This window comes from Tamandua tetradactyla, chromosome 18 (genome assembly GCF_023851605.1).
Source record: "Tamandua tetradactyla isolate mTamTet1 chromosome 18, mTamTet1.pri, whole genome shotgun sequence".
Lineage (NCBI taxonomy): Eukaryota > Metazoa > Chordata > Mammalia > Pilosa > Myrmecophagidae > Tamandua > Tamandua tetradactyla.
In genome coordinates, this window is record NC_135344.1 from 2,052,307 (window position 1) to 2,072,706 (window position 20,400).

A 20,400-nucleotide genomic window follows, 5' to 3' on the forward strand; every position below is an offset into this window, starting at 1 on the left:
TACTATCCCCCTCTGTCTGACTTTCACTGCGGTCATCTGGATTAAAGCCCACCCGGATTCAGTGGAGCCACACCTTGACTGAAGGAACATCTTGAAGAGATCCTATTAATAATGGGTTCACACCCACCAGGATGCAGGCCAAGGCAAAGAAAGTGTCCAAAGTGGGGTATGCAACTCAATCCACCACACTGTGGATGTCTGAGTTTATTTTACTTGGATTTGTACAGCTTTTTGGATGGGTAAAAGTCTTCATCAAATTCGGGAAGTTTTTGGTCATTAGTTATTGAAATATTCTTTCTGCTACTTTCTCTATTCTCTCCTCCTGAGGTTTCCATCATGCGTTGGGATGCTTGGTGTGTCCCATAGGTCTCCAAGGGTTTGTTCATTTCTCTGTATTTACTTTCATTCTGTTCTTCAGATTGTGTAACTTCAGTTCACATATGTTCACATTTGCTGGTTCTTTTGCCATCTTGTATCTATGGTTGAGACCCTCTAGTAAAAGTTTTATTACAGTTATTGTAACTCTAGAATTTCTACTCAGTTCTTTTAAAATTATTTCTATCTCCTTATTGATATTCTCTATTTGGTGAGACATTGTTCTCATACTTTTCTTTAGTTTCTTAGACAGGGTTTCCTTTAGTTCTTTGAACATATGTATAATGTTGATTTAAAAATCTTTGTTTAGTAAGTGCAATATTGAGGACAGTTTCCATTGGCTTTTTTTTTTTTTACCTCCGCATGGACCACTCTTTTCTGTTTCTTGTGTATTTCATAATTTTGTTGAAAACTGGACAGTTTAAGTAATATGATGTGGCAACTCTGGAAATCATATCCTCCCTATTCCCGATTTGTTGTTGTTTCTGCTGTTACTTTAGTGCCTTTACTGGATATACTGTGAAGTCTGTATTCTTTGTTATGTGTGGCCCCTGAATTCTCTAGTTGGTCAGCCAGTAATTGGACAGAGATTTCCTTAAAGACCTTGAAACCCATGAGTCTCCCAATCTTTGCTGAGGGTTTCTGTGTGTGCTCTGGGCATTCCTTTAATACTCCTGCTGTTTGCAACTCTACTTAGCCTTTCCTTCCAGGAAGCAGAGAGCCTCAAAGCAGCCAGGTGTGAGTAGTCAAGGCCTTTTCAGGTCTTCCCTGGCACACAGCCCTGTGTGTGTGTGGAGCCTTCAATACCCCAGAAACATTGGAGCTTTCAAAGCCTTCTATGGATGTTCCATCCCAGCATTTCTTGAGTGCTTTTGGCTACTGTCATTTGCCCCATTGGTAACACCGCTGCAGGCACTTTCAGACACCCTAACCCTAATGCAATGATGTTCAAATGCAACAAATTACCAAATAGAATTCTGAAAACTACCACTATAAAGGGGGTAATATAGTTTTAAGTTGGTATTTAACGTTTCTTATTATAAGTATAAATAATTGCAAAGGATATAATTTACAGTGTATTGTAAAAATTTCATTTGAGGTCACGAGATGTATGCACAACCACGTGGTAATACTGTGAGCCTGCGATGGTATACTTCAGATGATCTGTATGGTGTGTGAGTGTATCTCAATAAAACTGTATTAAAAAAATAAAAACAAACAAAAAACCCCCCAAAAACAAGATATATTCATACAAAAGAAGATTTTCATTTAAAAATAAAACTTTTTTTAAACCTTAAACAATTGCTTCTGATTGTTCTCAGCAAATGCCCTGTGGAAAGGGCTTTCCCACTGAACAGCTCAGGTCAAATAAAGACAAGTGTCATGAATAAGGCTTTTTGAGGGAGCTGCAAGGCAGGTATAATAATGAAAATTCTGGGAAGGGGGTTTTGGGGGGAGTTCCAAACAGGTACTGCCTAGCTTGGGCTGTTAGGCTGCTTCCAAAGCTGCCACAAAGCAGGGAATGGAAGTGCCACAAGGCTGGCTGTTCTCACTGAGACTCTGCTGTTTTTCTGGAATAGATATTCTTTGGATCACTATTAGCCTTTGGTTAATTTCCAGAGTTATGGAAAAGTTGATTTTGACAATTTTTGCCAGTGATGTCTTGCTTTTGTGGGGTGGGGGAGAGGGTATTTTCACAGTTCTTTTCTCTACCATTCCAGAAGTGCTCAAAATCAATCCCCAGCCTCACTTCTCAAGCTGTTGGCTCTCACGGGTTTCTACAACTCTTTTTGTCTCTTTGCTTCTGGACCAAGAACCTTGTAATTGAGTTTACTCTATGCACACTACATTTGTAGCTGCCGTGTTGTAGGTATTATTCATTCAAGGAGCCCTTGTCAGGGCTACCTTTCTGTCTGAGGGAAAGAGAATTTAAACTGCAGCAAGAAATTATTTTTTATTTTTTTAAAAAAGCTTTGTTTTCTAATAAGGATCATGTTATTGCTTAATACTTTTAAAGAGAATAAGATTGATTTCCATTTAGAAGCTGATAGGCATTTTTGCTCATTGACCTCAATCTTTTCTATTTAAGATCATTTTTGAGAACCTTAAAATGTCAACTCAACCTCCACCTCCAATTTTTTCTGTCTGATTATAGAATAATAGTCGGAGTCAGCTATGAAATCAAATAAATATTCTTCTAAAAGTAATAATGGAATGACAGTTCATTTCGCTGGAAGGTTTGGAATATAAGGACTTGCTAATCTGTGAATTTCTAGATAATGAATGATCTTACTTTTTGAAAAAATACTTGATTCATTACCTTTATTTATCAGTTTTTAGTATACTACATTGATTCCCTAGCATCCTCTGAAAGATGATGAATTTTTTGTTGTCCTTATGAGCAAATGTATTTATATACACTGGATGTATCCAGTCCACAGACGTGGTTATCCCTATGGATGGGCAGATGCAAATGCCCCAGCTTTGGCTGCTGGGAGGTTACTCAGTAGCTCCTGAGTCTTTTTTTCTATGACCTGGAAATCTTTGCTTTCAAAGGATGACGTTTATAGGCTCATATATGGTTCTTGCCATACATGGTACTTAGAATTAGCCATTTAGCCAAAAAATGATAAAGGCCATATTCAGAGCAATGGGGTGGAAAGATGAACTTAAAAATATATATTTATTACATGTTTTTCGGATTATAACATTTACACATGCTTATAATAAAAAGTGAAATCGCTTAATTAAAGGATGTATAAGAATGCCAATCATTTCTCTCTTTGCTCCTCCCCCAGCCCCCACTCAGGAAGCAATGCCAACAAGGTGTATGTTTGCACTCTCTTTCTCTTGTTCATACATATAAATTCGAAGAATATATTGATACGTAGGGTGGGTGGACGGGTTGGCTGGTTGTTAACGAAAGAGAATCGTACTACACACATTCTGTGTGGCCATACGACGTACTCCGCAGAAGCCTGCAACTTGCTCTTTTATATTTGATGCATTTTAAGATAACCATGTATGTCAGCATCTGTAGATTTCAATATTTTTCTTTTTTTATTGAGATGATATTCACATAACGTAAACTAACCATTTTAAAGTGAACATTCAGGGGCCTGAGGAATTCATGACGTGCTGCTGCCTGCTCCATCCAGTCCCACATGTTTCCATCGCCCCACTCAGTGTCCCACACTCACTGAGCAGTTGCCCCCACTTTCCCCGATGCCCCCAGTCCCTGGCAGCCTCCAAGCTCTATTCTGTTTCTACAGATTTACCCATTCTGGACATTTTGTTTAAATGGAATCATACAATGTGTGAACTTCTGTGTCTGGCTTCTTTCTTTGGCATACTTGTTTTCAGGATTCTACCACATCGCACATGTCAGAACTTCTGTCCTTTTTAGGGCTGGGCAGTGTTCCACAGTATGGCTAGACCACATTTTGGTTATTCCTTCATCTGCTGATAGATACCTGGCCTGTTTCCACCTTCTGGCCGTTGTGAATTGTGCTGCTGCAAGCATGTGTGTCCGTGTACTTGTTTGAACACCTGTTTTCAGTTATTTTGGTTGTATACCTAGAAGTGGAGTTACTGGGTCACATGTAGCTCTGTAACTTTTTGAGGAACTGTCATACTGTCTTCCACAGCAGCTGCACATTTTACATTCTCGTCAGCAATGTATGAGGTTCTAATTTCCCCACATCCTGGCCAAGCCTTGTTATTTTCCTGTTTTCTGGTAATAACCATCCTGTTGTCTCTGGGTATGAAGTGGTGTCTCATGGCTTTAATTTGCATTTCCCTAATAACTAGTGATGTTCAGCATCTTTTCATGTGATGTTGGCATTTGCGTATCATCTTTGGATAAGTGTTGGTTCAAAATCGTTTGTCCATTTTTAATTGGGTTGTCTGTCTTTTTGTTGTTGAAATCTAGGGTTCTTTATATATTCTATATCCTAGACCCTTATGAGATATATGGCTTGCAAATATCTTCTCCCATCCCGTAGGTTGTCTCTTCACTTTCTTGGTACTGTCCTTTGACCCACAAAAGCTTTTTGATGCAGTTGTCTGCTAACGTGTCTTCTGATGACCTGGGCCGGCACCTCAATGTAAGATTTTCCTAAAGCTTTTCTTATAAGCATTGAGTTACATTTAAAGTTGGTGATTGGTTTGCAGTGAGGAGATGGGCTCCCAGAATAGGAAGCTCCATTTGAGGTGTTTTCCCAAATGAAGCTCAACCAAAGCAGTCAATCCTGCAGTAAGTCCTGCTACATGAAAAATAAATTTAAGGTGGCATCAATTTTTTTGTTATAAATAGTTGTAAAGGCTACACTTCTAGCATGTTGTAAACATTTCATTTAAAAATAAAACTTTTATCATATGATCTTTTAAAAATAGCCAGTGAAATCTGAATTCCATAGTGATTTGATACTACCATCATCCATTTAAAAATAGATAAGAGAGGTCTTTTCTATGCCTGGACATTTTACATGATTCCTTTTTCTTTTTAATCTCTTGTTTCCATTACAGTCCCCCATGAGAATTTTATTGCATTTTTTTCCCCTCTTGTTGATCTGTTTGTGTGATCTAACATTAACAATCATTTTAAATCTACTAGCTTACAACTCAGATAGGACCATGTTCTAGTTTGCTAGCTGCCGGAATGCAACACACCAGAGACGGATTGGCTTTTAATAAAAGGGGATTTATTTTGTTGGTTCTTCAGAGGAAAGGCAGCTAACTTTCCACTGAGGCTCTTTTCTTACGTGGAAGGCACAGGATGGTCTCTGCTGGTCTTCTCTCCAGGCCCCTGGGTTCCAACAACTTTCCCCGGGGTGACTTCTCCAAAGGCCTGGGCTGAGCTGCAAGTGCTGAGATGAGGAATGCTGAGCTGCTAGACTGTGCTACATTGCGTTCTCTCATTTAAGCACAAGCCAATTAAGTTAAACGTCACTCATTGCAGCAGACACGCCTCCTAGCCAACTGCGGATGTAATTAGCAACAGATGAGATTCACCTACCATTGGCTCATGTCCACAGCAACAGAACTAGGTGCTTTCACCTGGCCAAGTTGACAACTGAATCTAACTACCACAGACCACTTTCAATTTTGTTAAAAGCAAAGAATTAGAAACCACTTGACTTGCATAGCTTATAGTCCAGTGTTTAGTTTCCTAGGTTGTTCAAAGGAGTTATCATGAAATGGTTTGGCTTAAACAATGGGAATTTACTAGCTTACAGTCTGAGGCCAAGAAAACGTCCAAATCAAGGCACCATCGAGGTGGTGCTCTCTTCTCTTCCTGAAGACCGGCTGCCTGGCCCTGGCTCTTCTCCATGGAATGAGGCACAGGCGGTGTCTGCAGGTCGCTCCCCGCTCTTCCGGCCTCTTACTTCTGTGGCTTTCTCTCTGCCTCTGAACTCATTCCATTTACAAAGGGCTCCAGTAGGAAATCTGATTGACACGGCCACACCTCAGCTGAAGAAGTCTTATCAAAAGACGCTACTCACAGTGGGTTTATCCATTCAGGAGTGGGGTTATATTTAAGAATCTGTTTTTTCTGAGGTATGTAACAGCTTCGGACCACCACACCCAGTCATTAGAGCTACTTACTTTTTCAATATCTGGCAACTAAGGGGTCTTTATCAAAAATTATATGATGGTGAATTACACCTCCAATTATTTTGTTTATAGGCACCTTGTTTAATCAGATATACTGGAAAACTAAAAATAATTAAGTATTCCATACCATTGTGGATTTTAAAATGCTCTTATCATATCACAATTTATATCTGTTTTTGTCAAAACTTTGAAGCATGTTCCCCATATGACTCGGTCGGCAAAGGCTGCCTTGTTGTTAATCACAGATTAGATTTGTGTTCGGTCAGGAGAAAGCTTGAATTCACTTTACCATTCAAATGACCACATTTGTACATATCTTGAGGGAATCTGCTGGAAACACTGAGAAGTAAGTGAGGTGCAACCTCGCGGCATTGGCCACCTGAGTGGGCCGGCCGTGGAGCTGGCTTCAGTTTGGGGAACATTTAAGTAAGAATTACATATAAAACCAGAACTGTTCATATCAGTTTGTTAGACATTATGACTCAACTCGTCTTACGTAGTTAGCGAAAGGAAGGCTGATGAGTTTGGAAGCTCGAGGTGGAACCCCGAGGTGGTCACTTGACTGATCACCGAGTAAGAAGGACCCACGTGGACTCAGCGCCGGGTCCTGAAGTTGGCGCCCTGGGACGCAGCCTCCTTGGAGAGGTTGCGCTGCCGCTGCTGGTGTGTCCTTGGGACCAGCGCTGGAAGAATTGCTTATCTTTAAATATGGCGTAGGGGCCAGTTTTAGGGTTTGAGCTCAGTTTGCTCGAAAGGCCCCGTTCTCAGGTAGGTCCCTCTGAGTTCAGAAGATCAGGGCTCCCAGGTTCTCCACACCTCGTGCTGACGCTGAGGGTAAGACAGCGTTTGATTGGTCTCCAGAAATGGCCTTCCCCAGAACCAGGGTTTTGAATCATCCCCGTTGTTTGGGCCCTTGGAGTTTTTATCCTTTGGGGCCATGCGGGGAGAGAGAGAGCTTGGCTTTCCTTTTGACGGTGTGGGGAAGTGCTGCTTTGAAAGAGGTGGTGAAGCAGCAGACTAGGTTGGGAAGCCTTAAACCAGAGGTTCTCCCGGCCGTCCCCGTGCAGAAGCAGCAGCTCCTTCTGGGGTCTTTTTGAAAATGCAGATTCCTGGGCTGCCCCCTGGTTGATGGAATCAGGAACCCACAGACTTGGGTTGCATGGGCACAATCCCAGAGGGACCCTTCACTCATTGCAGAGGCCATCCTGGGGTCCTTCCAAGAGCATCTTCTCCATCCTCTTTGGCTGAGAGTGAAACCCACCTCATATCTCCCTTGGGTTGTGAAGCATCCTTTTTTACTAGCATTCTTCACCCCTGCCATTTCTGATCCTGTGGAAGTGCTGCCAGTTATCCTTTTAAAATGCAGATCAAATAAAGGCACTGTCTTGCATAAAAATAAAACCTTACAGGACATCTGCTGCCATTGGGAAAAAGTCCAGAATTTTCATCTGTCCCTAGCTTCCTTTCCCGCCTCTTTTGGGATTACCTGAGCCCGGCCTGAGGCCTATGCCAGCGCATTCTCCTCCGCCTGGACCCCTCACCCGCCAGCCCCTCCTCCCTGGGACTCAGCCACCTGCTGAAGCCCAGGGGGTGCGGCCCCCTCCCACTGCACCGAGCTCTCCAGATCTGTAACTGACTGTGAAGTTTCCTTTTCCCTGCTCTGTTGGCCTCGGGGCGAGCCTCATGCCTGAGGGCCTCCTTAGTGCAGCTGGTCCCTGGGGGAGGCTTCGGGTCCCCTTTCCTGTGTGTCTTCATCACCTCCTGGGCCCTGACCAGGCTTCATTTCTTATGCATCCTCTCCCTCTCCGCGTCGCTCAGCTGTATGTGGGGTGCACCTCCCCAGGACCTGGGATTGGCTAACAGAGCTCACGGCTGCCTGAACCACAGGAGTTTATCCTGTCAGGGGCTGGAGGCCAGGCCTGCTTGGGAGTCTGAATTGTTTGGTGGTGGCTGGCATGAGTCCGCCTCAGCCCTGGCCACGGGGCCGCCTGTCTCCTCCTGGACCCTGCTGACTGCGGCCTCTGTTCACAAGGACACCTGGCATGAGGGTCGGGGTCCCCCCTTTTGTTTGGCCTGACCTTACCTAGTGACCCTGCAGAGACCCTGTTTGCATGCACAGGGCAGGGTGCGGCCGGTCCAAGGCCCAGCCAGGGTTTGCTGTTCATTAAGTGATGGCCGAAGACAAGCCGCGCTTGTCGCTCGTGCATGTGCTCGTTTCCAGCTGGCCAGTGACCCCCTTGCCTCTTTCCTCGTAGTTTGGGGCCGAATTCCGAAGGTTCTCCTTGGACCGCCACAAGCCGGGGAAATTTGAGGACTTCTACAGGCTGGTGGTGCACACCCACCACATCTCCAGTGCCGAGGTGGCCATCGGCTACGCCGACGTGCACGGCGACCTGCTGCCCATCAACAACGACGACAACTTCTCCAAGGCCGTGTCGAGCGCGAGCCCTCTGTTGCGCGTCTTCATCCAGAAGCGAGGTACGGGCCTGAGCGCGGGCCTGCTTGGCACGCGGTTGGAATGAGTTACGGTTTTAATCCTGGCTGTCGTTGCAGAACCACGTGGTTCTGTTTGTTAGCTTGTGGTGGGAGAGATTGGAATGTGTTTGGTCACCATTAACTTATCAGAAAGGCTTGAGAATATGAACGCATTTTCCACTTTAAATAGCAATGACATCTGACTTTTAAATCGGAGTAAAAAGTAATACTATTACCTTCAGCACTTTAACTGGGAGCGGTTACACTCAATAATGAGAAGGCATCAGCCCTATAAGAAACATAAAAAGTAACCTGAGAATGCCATGTCTGGTTAATACTGTGCATTTTCCACTGTCTTTTAAGATTTGCTCTAAGAGACAACTTTGATTTTTAGCACTAAAGGCCTAGCTTCACTGTAGGTAATAGCAATGTCATTTTGTGAAAATATTTTATTAACCTGGGTTTACGGTTGATAGGGAGAGCCCCTGCCACTCTCAGGGCTGTGTTTCGGAATTCTCCTCGCACCTCTAAATGGAGAGAGGGGAAACATTCCAAGTAGCATGCAGGGGGAGCATCCACAGTGGAGGCTCGAGAGGTGGGGCGTGTTTTCTTTCTCCCCTACTGGGCGCATGGGCCGGGGACAAGGCAGGGGGGCCCAGTGGGTCTGGGGGTGTCGGGGGAGCCCTGTGAGGGAGACACTTGAGTGGGACCCAAATCTGCTGTGCTTCCTGGCTGGGAGGTGCCAGCGCCGCTCTGGGAAGGCCATTGGGGCGAGGCGAGGGCCCCGGGGCCCCAGGTGTCCCTGCCGTGCTCTGAGTTGTCATCGCAGAGGCCCGGGGCCCCTGCCCATGGCCACGGATGGGGCAGCACCTGCCGGGTGGTGTCCGCTGGGGGCTGGCCCTGCGCCCCAGCCTCGCCGCCGCCTCGCGACCTGCTCTGCCCTCACTGTCACGTCACGCGCAGCTTCTCTGCCCTTGCCCCAGTGAGTTCTGTGGTGGTGGCCCTGGCCCTGGCGCCGAGCCTAGTCCCTGAGGCGCCACCCATCCAGGGCAAGAGGAAGGGTGGGTGGGGAAGCCGGCTGGGTGTGCTCACGTGTCCCCAGCCATCCTTGTGCCCTACTGGGCCCAGGCCCCTGTGGCCCTGGCTCTGTGGTGTGGGGTGCACTGACCTCTGGCCACCTCCCTGCAGCTGTAGGATGGGATGTGACACCCCTACCTTGGGTCGCTGCGGAGCAGCGGGGGAGACCTGTGCCCGTGTCCATACAGCCCTGCACGTCTGGCCATGGAAGACTGAGGGGGGGCAGGGGGAGCTGGTGCTTCTGTAGACACTCGGGAAGCAGTCGCCTCCTGATGCCCTCGAACCTGGTGCCTGCAGGTCGGTTGAACAGAGAACTGCTCCCCCATCCCTTCCTCTTCAGGCAGCTAGGTCAGCACTCACGGTGCCATGCTCTCGCGAGACCTCAGCTATGGTCATTACTGTGTTCACGGTTTTTACTGCAACCCACCCACTTTCATTGCACTTAATGCTTTCTATACATTTTATTTAAGTATATTTTAAAAGGACACTTTATATATGAAGTCAGCATTCTAATGCCACTTAAAAAAATCTCTTCCCCAAAACCAAACAAGGACATCACAGTAAAACCACAGACCAAACCCCTTATGAGTATAGATGTAAAACCCTCAAAAACCCCAGCAAAGGTGGGAAAGGCGAAGCATCTAGGAACTCGTGCGAAAGTGCTTACGATGGCCAAAAAGTGGAAGCAACCCAACAAGCAGAACGTGGTGCTGACACTCAGACAATGGGAAATTACTGACATTGCAAAAGTAGTTCACCATCTAAAATCTGTAAATTTTATAGCTCAACAACAAAAGGACAAACAACACAACTGAAAATGGACAGGATGCATGGGGTAGTTCAGTGGTTAGAATGCCTGCCTGCCATGCAGGAGACCTGGGTTTGATTACTGGACCATGCACCGCCCCCCCCCCCCCCCAAAAAAAAAACAAAAAGCGAGACAAAAAAATGGATGAAAGACTTGATCATTTTTCCAAAGGGCGATATACAAATGGTCAATAAACACGTGAAAATTGCTCAGCATCATTAGTCTTTAGGGAAATGCAAGTCAAAACTACAATAAGACACCATTCCATACTTCCTAGGATGGCTATTATTTAAAAAAAAAAAAGGAAAATAAGTGTTGAAGAGGGTGTACAGAGAGAGGTACCCTCACACAGTTCTGTGGAGGGTGAAGTTGTGCAGCCTCTTTGGAAAGCAGTTCGGCAACTCAGAAACTTGAAAATGTAGAATTACCATATGACCCAGCAATCCCACTCCTAGGTATATACCCAAAGTAATTGAAAACGGGGGCTCAAACAGCTACTTGCATTTATATGAAATATGCAGAAAAGGCAAATCCCTAGAGACAGATTTGTTTCTTTTTGCCATTTTGTGCTTTTGGAAATCTTCTGGAACTAGATAGTAGTAGCTGCACAATCCTGTAAATACACTAGCAGCCACTGAATTGTGCACATTAGATGGATGGGCTGTGCGGTATGTAAATTGTATCTCAAATCTATTAGAAAATAAAAAGTGCCTCCCCATAGCTCTCCAAGTCTGAGCCCATCGAGGGTGCAGCCATTCTCAGTTGAGGTGAAGACTTGAACTTTTTAACGAACATATTTGTCTAACATTTTTAAGAACTCATGTCTTAGTCTGGTAACGGGAAACGGCACTCTTCTGCCTGGTACCTGGTGGTGACAGGGTTGGCACCGGTGCTCAGAGCACGCTGGGGAACCCTGTCTGGCTCCTGCCCTGCTTCTGGCCTCCGAAAACTCGGGTGGAATAGGCTGCGTTTTCACTCACCTCTGTCTGAAGTTCAGTTGCTTCCTGCACACCCAGTGAGATTAAAGGGACCCTTTATTTTGTAGCCAGTGGAAACCATAGACACTTTCCTGTTGGGTCATAGTTATAGCCAGATTTCTTAGATAACATTTACAATCATCATGATTTAAAAATAATTGTACATTTTGTTATTTATCACATTTGCTTTGCCATTTTAATGAGTGTCTGTCAAAATACTTGATTTCCTTTGTGAGCCCATGCACTTTATTTTATGCCTTTAAGAACATGTCCCCAGGTGCCATGAGATGGCCAAGGGGTCTGGGCCCAAGTAGGGCAGCATGCCTTGGTGTGTTCCCCACCCCTTCTTAGTGTGTCTCTGGCAGGGGCATTCGGCTCTCAGGCGTGCCTCGGGCCCCTGGGTCTCGCCCGCCGTCTTCCAGAGCTATGCCCCATGTGGTGTGGTGGCTGCCGCCAGGCTCTCCCTGAATGCTTTGCCTGCTTTGGTGCCGTGTCCAGCAGCTGCCAGTCCTCGCAGAAGAATCTGGAATGTAACATTCTGGAAACTGGCTTTCTCCAGAGAGAGCAGGACCGAGACCAGTTGTGGAGCAAGACCCTCCAGGGGATCTGTCTATTCTCAGCAGAGCCCCAGGAAGCATGAATAATGTGGGGGCCGCTTGTCCCATCAGGTGAGCCCTTCAGACCTCCGTCTACCCTGTGATCTTAGGGGGTGGCCTTTGACCTGAGGCCGCCGGGGTTCGTCGTCACGGGTGGGCCCAGGGCCAGTGGCCTTCCCTGGCCCTTCCCCTCTGGTGCGGTGCGGACTTAATTACAGTGAATAATTTTCAAGGCAGTTGTATTCTGGACCTTTTTCTTCTGGAAGTAAACATAAGTATTGCACATTTGCATGTATCTGTTAACGGTTCGGTGATTCTGGCGTGTGTTTGGGTTCTTACTATAAGGACACGTTTGTAAACGTTTTGCTCTATCAGAAGTTGAAGCTTATTTCTGTGCATTTGACATGATGGAACTTGCTTCTGATTTCACATAAGTGAACTGCTACAAAAAGTAACCGAGGGACGTTTACCAAGTCAGGCAGACATAATGTTTGAGAATCTGGTTTCGGACACTGGTAGACGTGCCAGGCGTATGTGTTCCTTCTTGTAATTGCTTTCCTCTGATCTTTGTCACCAAGCTGGGGGCGGGTTTGCACCTCGGGGGTGGGCTGGGGTGTGGGGCTGCCCCCTGCCCCCAGGGCCTCTGCCCTCACTGGCCATCTGTGCCCCAGGCCACCTCTCCCCTCTTCTCCCTGTGTCGTTCCTGTCCCTCAGGCACCACCAGGTTTTGAGGCGGGGTGGGGTGGGGTTTGGGGCAGGGGCAAAGTATATTTGTTGAAATACCCTCATGTGCCTCCCCAAGCTTACAGGAACAGAGGTGAGCCTGGGGTTGCTGGCCCTCTAGTAGGAGAGCTTCCTCATGAAACACGCCTCTCTAACTGCCACCCGTTCTTGGAGGTCCTTCTTGTTTTTAATTACAGAGAAGGGAAACAAACCTCCCACTGCTCAAATGTGGGAACCGAAGCCCTTGTTCACCCGTGAGTGGGAGTAGGGGGATGTGTTGACGGCACTGAAGAAAGCAAAGCCAGAGCCACCGCTGTCAGGGAGGGCCCAGAGCAGAGCTGGGGTGAGGTGGGGTGTCCTGTGGGCCTTGGTGGCGCCGTGGCCACCCCACCCCTGTGGCCGGCATGGGCACTCTAGTTCTCTAGCAGCGCCCCCAAAGCACCTTAAATGTTTGTGTGGGGAGGGCCTTGAGTGACTAGGAGTATAAACCTGAGTTTCTTCCTAGTCTTGTGTACTTTCCCATGTTAAATCCCTCGTCTATTTATAACTGGATTTTAGTTTTTTAAAAAGCTAACATATCATAAATATATCCAAAGAATCATTCAACTCTTTATAAAGCATTTTTATTTTTAAAAGTCTTTTCTGTTTGTGAAAGAAAATTCAGCCAGTATTGTAATTAAAACTCCCACTGCCCTGAGCCAACTGCTGCTAACAGGGGTGAAATTCTTCCCGACCTTTAGCATGTGCACAGTTAGTTGAAACAATTTGGCATAAACAGGGTCACACTGTGCATGCTGTAGGGACAGTTCTAACTGGGCACTGTATTTGTTAGTGTGCATAGATAGCCTCAGTCTCTCATGAGACACCCAGGACACACCTGAGATACCTGGACCTCACCTGAGACACCTCAGACAACTAGGGCCTGGGAACTGTTCAGCGAACCAGGGAAGGGGGCTCAGCTCCCTCGGTGGGCAGCTCAACCCGTTATTCCCAGACAGGTGCCCTCAGGGTCTCCCGCCCAGGGCCCAACCTGAGTGCTCCGGGCAAGGAGGAGTCCCACCCGCAGGCAAGCACAGGCAGCTTACCACCTCCCGTAAATGGGAACGCAGGGTTCGTTTCTAAGAGAATGCTTTTCGCCCAGGCAGCCGGACAACCTAGGCCCAGGATTACCAGCTGAAACAGGGAAGAAAAACCCAAACTGCACCTCATGCTTGGCCTCAACTTCCCTCCAGCTGCACCGTCCTTGATCTGGTCACCCATCGGGATCTGGCTCGGAACAGTCCGGCATGACAGAGAGGAGAGAGGAGTGCACATCGCATCAGCAGCTCCCTTTGCAGCTCTCTCGGCAGCTCCTCCTGCACCGCCCCAAGCCCGGGGCTGCGCACCCAGGGATCCCCCACCAGGGCCGGCAGGGATGGGACCTGGTGGCACCTGAGGGCAGCCAGCTCGCTGCAGCGGGTGCTTTGGCAGATCATGGTCTTCACTCAGAGACAGATTTTTTTTCGAGAAAAAATTGCCAATCCAAACGCTGTCCCACTTGTGGCCGAGGCCGTGTCTCAGAGAAGCCAGGCAAGCATAGCGAAATGTCCCGCAGTCCAGGCTCAGCTACACTGTGATGTTTGTACAGTCTGAGTGTCTCAGGTGAGGACCGGGTGTCTCAGGTGAGGTCCTTGGTGTCTCAGGTGTGTCCCGGGTGTCTCAGGTGAGGTCCTGGGTGTCTCAGGTGTGTTCTGGGTGTCTCAATGAGGTCCTGAGTGTCTCAGGTGTGTCCTAGATGTCTCAGATGAGCTCCTGGGTGTCTCAGGTGAGGTCCTGGGTGTCTCAGGTGAGGTCTGGCTCCTGGGTTTGGGGCTGTGTTCTTCGTGGCAGGCATTTTGGGTACAAAGTCAGTTGTTTCTGAGTCTGGTGGAAATATCCCAAGGCTGGAGTAGAGCTGCAGTGTGGTCTGGGTGGAGTATAGGCCCATGGGCTTCTTGCCTGGTCTCTGAAGTCTGAGATCCTGAGTCAGGGGCTTCCCTGCCCCATCTCCTTCCCCTGGCATAGGCCATGCAGCGTTGTCCTGGGAGGCAAATGGGTCAGCTCACAGTTGCCCTGAGTCTGTGTTGTGGCAATGAATGAATGAACTGCAAGTTTTTCAATGTATCCCACATTTAGGTTTGAGGTTTTTGGAGGACTCTAGAGTAAATGAAATTAAAATACAGCAACGATGTTTTATTAAGTGTCGTCAAAGACCAGTTGCCCAGACTGAGGGGTTACATTCGAGTGGAACTGCCCTGAGTGCGGGAGCCCCTCCCCTGAGCAGGGCTGATGGATTTGGCACATTGACCGATGTCTGGTACCTTCCACAAGTGAGGTTCCTGCTTCCCTTTTCCTTTGCCTTGAATGTCTGCACTGAGGCTGAGCTTGCCCTGACACTGCAGCCTAAAATATGGAGCCAACTAAAACCTCTGCTTCCGGACACGTTCATGAGAGTCATGAGGTCGCCACCTGTTTGCTGTTTATCATCCATGGATGGGCTTGTTGGTAGGTCCCTTATGGGTGTCCCTCCCTGGCTCTCGCCTCCTTCCCTGAGCACCTGCTGTGCGCCAGGCTCTGTGCTGAGGCTGTACCTCCTGCTGCAGGATCTTCCCTGGTGGCCTCGGGCTGAACTGAGTCTCAGGGGCTGGGGGTGGGTGGCAGGGGACAGTACCATGAGCTCATGGAGGGAAGTGGAAGGCTGGGGACCCTGTGTGGCTAGAGGCTGCGGGAGGACGTGCCCGTGGGAGGCAGGTGCAGGGGCCAGCAAGGGGTGTAACCAGCCCTTGCAGGCGGCGATGGGACCTGCTGCCCGACTGCACCTCTCGTGGAAGAAGTGTGAAGACTGCCATGAGCCAGGACATGTTTAGCATGTTTCTAAAGTGTCCAGCTGTGTCAGAGAGAAGTAGCTAATGGGTATTGATCTTAAATTGGGTCCATTTCGCACGGGAGGCTCCTAGCTGGACAAGCCCAGGAGAGGCTGGCAGCTCCTGCCGTCTGAGTCCAATCAGTGCTCACCTGCATGAGGGAGAGCCTCTCTCGTGGAGGTTGAGGCCCCTGGAAAAGTAGGTGCGGGCCTGAGACCAGGCGAGGGGTGTGATTGAAGCAGCTGCAGGGCAGATTCAGGTGGGTGCGCCTCGGGGCCTGCCCTGGGGTCTTCTCTGCACTCCACAGGTGGAAACCCGGAGCCCAGCTTGGCCAGGACATGTGGCCTCCGCTGCCCTCCCTGCAGTGCCCCCGGGCCTGATACCTTGTTACCCCCACTCAGCCCTCGGACTGGCAGCTCTGGAGTTTCCTTGCTGCTTGCTTACCCTCTTTTCTCCTTTAATTCGCAGGCTCCAGCCAGTCTCCCAGCGCAGCTGTGGGTTGTCCCAGCTCCCGGCTATGGGCGGAGGGCGGCTCTGAGCTGGGCCTGCCTCTCCGTTTCCCTGCCCCCCTTGCTCCTGAGCCTGCGTCCCATGGCCTCCACTGCAGGCAGCCCCACGGCCCTGGTCTCTTCCCCCAGCCTTGCTTTGCCGAGCTTCCTGGTCTGTTTCTATCACCTCTGCCCACCCCTCACATCCACGCCTCCTACAGCCCTTGATAACCCCTCTCCCTCCAGAGTCCTCAGAGGTCATTTGCAATGTGGCCTGGGGACACATGCACCAGGCAGTGCACCGGCCAAACTCAGCCTGGGGTTGGGTGGGGGTCCCAAGTCCACATCAGCCTCCTGTGCCCACCGGGCACATGCCCAGGGGACCATCACCTTGGAGCATGTTTATCTTTCTGTGCCCAGTAAACACACTTACTCTTCTAAACTCAGTCCTCGAGCTACTTCCGCTTCCTCTGCAGCTTTCACCGCCGCTGCAGAGCTGTGATGCCACGGACCGGCCAGGGACTGGCCAGGCATGACGGCTGGGCTTAGCCTCAGCTTTAGGAGCCAGAAGTGACCTTGTTCCCCAACGAGCATGCCGTCCTCCTGGGAAAGTCCTTACCAGAGAGCAGTAGACTTCGGGAATGTACCAGTGTAAGATACTTTATTGTGGAAAGGATTTACCTGTCTAATTTCAAGTCCAGAGATATAAAAATTTCCACCATAAACTTTTGCATTTTCCAGAAATGTAGGCAAGCTATGGATTTCCTCTTGCATAGCAGTCACTTTTCCTGTTTTTGCCCTGCTCACCCTGGTTTCCACCCTCCCCTGTTGGAAAATGATTCACAGGAGGCCATAAAACTCCCCTGTGGTCCGCTGTCCATTCCATCTGCATCCTGGGGCTTCTTGTAAACCCCGCATGTTGGTAGCACATGACAAATGCAGACAGAAGAGTAGGCTGGGAAGTGCAGTTGAACTTGGAGTTATTTATTCCTAAGTCGTTTTACGGTGAGTTGAAGTTAAACTTCCCTAGAAGTACTTTGCACCTGTAAGTTCCTATAAAACATCCAGGGGCATGTTCGTGACTGATGTATCCATGGTCTTGTGGGGAATTTCACATCAGTGGATGAGGAATTAGACTTTTTCAGAAAGCAAATGGCTTAGGGCGTCACTCTCGCCTCCAGGCTCCCCTGGTGCTCAGCTTTCCTGGGTCACACCCTAGTCCAGAGGCTGGGGGCCGAGGCCAGGCAGAGGCCAGGTGGCCTCTACTTGGACTTGGGCAGCCGCTGTCCCTTGTGGCCATGTCCTGAACCCACAGGTGCGACGTTGTCTCGGGGCCTGGGTGGCCTTTGCTCCTGGCTGCCCGCTGTGCTCTGGACAGGTCAGGACACTGGGCTGACGCGGAGGGCGTCGCTCTCGGTGTCTCCCTGTGATGCCAGCCTGTGTGCTGTCTTTATGTGGTAGGGCCACAGAACAACTTAATGGCAGCTGAAAACCCTGCGAATCAGCTTCCTCCCATAGGGGTGTGGGCAGGAGGTCAGGCCCACATGGGGCTCGGGGATTCCCTGCCACCACTGAGACTGCCGGGAGAGCACAGCAGTGTGGGGAGCACGGGCACTGGGGGCTGGCCAGCCTCATGAGCCAGGCAGGGCCTGGCCTTGGCCTCCCTCTCTTTCCCCCTGCCCCTTTCTCCTCCCTCCTCCTTACCCTTTTGCCCCCACTCCCCTCCTCCCCCTCCATCTTTTCCTCTCTCCTCCCCTCCGTCCTTCAAGCTGTCTTCAGTAGTCCAGTTGAGAAACTTAAACAAAGACTAAAGGACTCTGAGGTGTTTTAAGAATGTGAAGTCTGAGTACAGGTGAGCGGTCTTTGTGCTGTCGTCCACACCAGGTTGCAACGATCAGCCCGATTTCTTCCTAGAGAGACCCACTGCCACGCCAGCCCTGAGAACTGGGTCTTCTCGGCAGCTTTAGGACCCAATCTGCGCTCTCCCCATGTTAGCTCACGCTGGGTGGTGGGCCAGGGGCTGGTTTGGTTGGTGGAGGCCTCACCTCGGCTCCTGCACATATTTTTCCCCACATGGCAGCAGGGCTTAAGGCCCCTCCAGTTGGAAGCTGAGGCCAAATGGCCTTCCTGCTGCTCCATGAACCTCTGTGAAGAGGTCAAATTCAAAGACACCAAAACGAGTGTTGACTGTTTCTGCTTCCTTTTCAAGAACCTGGTAGTCAGGGTTCTCTAGGGAAATAGCCAACAGGAGATCTCATATATGTGAGCTTTTATAAAAGTGTCACATGCTTGAGATGCCCAAGTCCAGATTCCACTGGGCAGGCTGCAAGCTGACACACCAGCGAAGGTCTTCGATGAATTCCCTAGGGAGGCAGGCTGGCTGAAGGAGAGATAAAAGTTCTCTCTTCTGACTGCTGAAGTCATCGCTTCTCTTTTTAAAGCCTTCAACTGATTGGATGAGATGTCTCTCGCTGCTGAAGGCATTCTCCTTAGCTGATTGTGGATATCATCAGCCATAGATGCAATCAACTGACTGATGATTTAAGTCTACAAAATGTCCTTGCAATAGTGGTTAGGCCAGTGCTGTTTGATGAGATAACTGGGCATTGTCACCTGGCCGATTGACACATGAACCTACCTTCACACATGGGGCCTGAGCAAACGGGGTACTCATTTTGTTGGTGAGCCTTCTGTGTAGATCCACCAAACCGGCCTTTTGGCCTTAATACCACTTGGTGATGTTTAGATGTTCCTCAACAGTCCAGCAGAAACTATGATTGACGCTGGCTCCCTTGCCCATTGAAAATATCACATGCACACTTTGATGTCCAGATTTTAGATTCTGGGCTAGGAGCCTACCTTTGTCAGCACTAGGAAACAAAATCGCGTATCTTCAACAAATGATTCCCTTTGGTTGGCCTCACTACCAAGTATATACATCTATGCAAATTTTGTTAATAAGCATTAATTGAATCTCCTGCTGTGCCAGAACCATAAGATGTGTAGAAGTATGTGGAAGGTCGTCTATGCAGCCCCATTTGGCTGTGAGGAGACTGAGCTGCAGATGGGCAAGTGTGTAGTTAGAGCTTCAGGGATATCTGCACATGTGGTGTTTTCAGAGACTGCTTTTCTGGTCTCATCATTTTTGTAAAAACCTCAAGCAGATTAATCACGCACATACAAAAGAACCAGGAGGACTCACATCTGAACTGCCTACAACCTCAGTCCTTGGTGGAACATCAGTGGGTCTCCCTGAAACACTGCAGAGAAGGAGCAGGGCGCAGCAGGCCATGCGACGTGTTCTGGGAAGCGATTCCTTTCCCCTCTTCCAACGTCAGCACAGGTCTTCCTCTAGATTGAGCCTAAGGGAAGAGGGAAGAAGGAAGGTAGCAACTCGGACTTGCCCTTGGAAGCATTTTAAAGTTTGCAGCAAATACAGAGACCCTGATTTCAGCATCAGTGGGGCACTTCTCTGGGCCTTGGAGGTATACTGAGGCAGGAAGGGGGTGGGCTGCTAATGGGAAAGTTCTGGAATGATGCATTGGAGGACTCAGGAGAACGCTTTCAGCAGCCACGCTAGGCAGAGAACCAATTTGCTCTCCAAGCTCAAGAGTGCTTGTAAAGAAGCCTTCTGCCTGTTTGTCATGAAGTGAACATGGCTATATTGTGGTTGTATACATAAGTGCTGTATACAGTTGCATGTGTGCACCCTGTGTGATTGTGTGTGCAGCGTGTGAGATTGCACGTGTATGTGTGCGCCATGCGTGATTGCATGTGTACAGCATGTGTGACTTTGTGTGTGCATACCATGTGTGGTTGTTTTTGCACTGTGTGCAATCGTGTGATTGCATGTGCAATGTGTGAGATTGTGTGCACACACTGCTGTGATTGTGTGCATGACATTGTGATTGTGTAAGCTGTGTGTAAGTATGCACCATGTGTGATTGTGTGTGCATGTGATTGTGTGCACCATCTGATTGTACACCATGTGATTGTGTGTGCACTGTGTGTGGTTGCATGTGTGCAGCATGAGAGTGCATGTGCACACTGCTGATATTGTGTGTGTTGTGTGCAACTGTGTGCTTGTGTATCCTAAAGGAGGTCAGAAAGTTCTCAACTCCTCAGTGTTTGCAGAACAAAAGACCCCTCCTCCTCTGGGGCCCATCCTAGACCTGCGCCCCATCCTACACCTGGGGTCCCTGGCACAGCACGCAGCTTCTTGAAAACCGCAGAAAGGTGAGCTCTCTGGTTCCTGAGACTCAGGGCTTTCAGGGGTCTTTGAGAAGTAGTAGGTGTAAGCCACAAGGTGGTTCCCGCTGTGACAAAGGAGGGACAAAGAATCTATGTGTGCATGTGTTTCATTTGCACAAAGCAGCTCTGGAG

At 48.8% G+C, this 20,400-nt stretch overlaps 1 protein-coding gene across 1 annotated transcript in view; it reads left to right on the forward strand.

Annotated features, from left to right (window-relative positions):
- Positions 1–20,400, forward strand: part of PARD6G (par-6 family cell polarity regulator gamma) — a 91,019-nt gene that overhangs the window by 15,543 nt on the left and 55,076 nt on the right. The window contains exon 2 of the mRNA XM_077135162.1: positions 8,247–8,469. Coding sequence (XP_076991277.1) covers positions 8,247–8,469 — 223 coding nt within the window. The remainder of the gene's footprint in view (positions 1–8,246; positions 8,470–20,400) is intronic.